General features: G+C 43.6%; 1 protein-coding gene across 1 annotated transcript; it reads left to right on the top strand.

The window, feature by feature from the left end:
- The first annotated feature begins 524 nt into the window (after positions 1-524).
- Positions 525-1,217, top strand: LOC144703162 (uncharacterized). The gene is made up of 3 exons (XM_078575269.1): positions 525-685; positions 789-927; positions 1,008-1,217. The coding sequence occupies exons 1-3, from the start codon at positions 609-611 to the stop codon at positions 1,068-1,070; spliced, it is 279 nt and encodes a 92-aa protein (XP_078431395.1). The 5' UTR covers positions 525-608; the 3' UTR covers positions 1,071-1,217.
- Positions 1,218-1,551: the final 334 nt, after the last annotated feature.

Genomic DNA, 1,551 nt, shown 5'->3' with positions numbered 1-1,551 from the left:
CCATGTGACGCTCGGAACTATTACTGACACGTTTTTGACCGTTGACATTGGATCACAAAGAAAGCTCGGATTTTACTCTACTGGTGCAATGATATTTCATCGAGGTTTGTCTAATAAGAGTTCAAAATACAAGTCGTCGAGAAGACTTTTTTGGGCAGTAATTCGTCCTCTTCCATCGGATGGAGATGGAGCACAGCTTGGCCGAGTCCAATGCACCAAAGATGCCCCGGCAACGCCAGTGCGCCTCATCATGTTCTACTGTTTACCTAGCTGTCCGCTGATTAAGTCAATTTTCACGTCCTCCCCGTTCACATTTAAGAGCTGCAACAATATTCGGGTGCTTCTTGTGGGATTGGAATACCTTAAAACGAATGAGACAAAGGGATAAAAGTCATCACACAGATAAAAGATGTCGGGTTAGGTTGGTTAACCTTTCACAGGACTGGGTTTCATTTACGGACACGTCTCATTGAAGGAAGAACGAATGTCCGACCCCGTCCCAGAATGTCTTACTCTCCCCAGCATAAATAGAAACACAAGCAACCCGGAGAGCTTGCAAGGAAAGGGAAGACGGGCAAGGAAGGATCCCTGGAATTGGTTCAACAGCAATGGAGTTCACAAACCTTACAACGTACTTTGTCTTCATGAACTTCGATCCCGAATACGAGCGCCTCAAGCAGAAACGGTATGCAAGTTCTCACTTATCTAGACGCAAAAAGGAACATCACTCCTCGTCTTTCTTTATCGACGCCTTTCTCGATATCCCTGATTCCTGATCATTGTAACAGGAGTCGACATGAACTCGATAACTATATCAACAAGAAGCACGATAAGCTACTCTCTGGGGTTTTGAAAGGCCACACGTATCAGAAACGTTTTTCCATGTCCATCGTCGATGGATTCGCCGTTGATATGACCGACGAACAGGTAGGGAGTTTGCATTTAAACTCATTGTTACTTTCGCTTACATTCGTTGTCGTTGACCGGGCGAATTGATATGTTTCAAGGCGGAGACCCTGAGATCTGCAAGAGATGTGAGGGTCGTGGAGAAGAATCTCGAACTGCAATAATATCTGAGAAGAAGGCGCCGTTGCGGTTTCGACCCAGATCGCCGTTGGCTTTCCTTCGTTTAATTTACCCTTTCTGGATCTTCTCTCTCGAAGGCAATGATACGGTTGTCATATTTCTCATATATATTTGCGAGGGTTACAAAGATATGACATTGACGAACTCTCATCGTACTGAACTTATTAAGATATCTTAATCATAAATGACCCTGCGTTATGAATCTTGAAGTGCACTAAGATTTGGCGATAGGATAGTACTACTTATCCTCGAAGTATAATAACTATAGTTCATTTATCATTACACTTTCTCGGGGAGGGATGAACGGAGGCTCAAGAGTGAATGAAATTGCCGTCAGATCACAGATGGGTTGGCCATTTGGACAATGGCTGACTGCGGATCCATTCTCATAGATCAACTGTAGATTATGCCAGAAGAAGCTTTTTGAAATGCGAAGTACTCGCAAAAGTATAACTTTTAACAGTT

Source organism: Wolffia australiana, chromosome 5 (genome assembly GCF_029677425.1).
Source record: "Wolffia australiana isolate 7733 chromosome 5, ASM2967742v1".
NCBI lineage: Eukaryota > Viridiplantae > Streptophyta > Magnoliopsida > Alismatales > Araceae > Wolffia > Wolffia australiana.
This window is presented reverse-complemented; position numbering and strand designations above follow the sequence as displayed.

What these genes read in the sequence shown, in the direction of transcription:
- LOC144703162 (XM_078575269.1), top strand. Translation starts at nt 609, where the DNA reads ATGGAGTTCACAAACCTTACAACGTACTTTGTCTTCATGAACTTCGAT. An exon ending in GAGCGCCTCAAGCAGAAACG is followed by an intron (nt 686 to 788) that starts GTATGCAAGTTC and finishes TCATTGTAACAG; the next exon opens with GAGTCGACATGAACTCGATA. An exon ending in TTGATATGACCGACGAACAG is followed by an intron (nt 928 to 1,007) that starts GTAGGGAGTTTG and finishes ATATGTTTCAAG; the next exon opens with GCGGAGACCCTGAGATCTGC.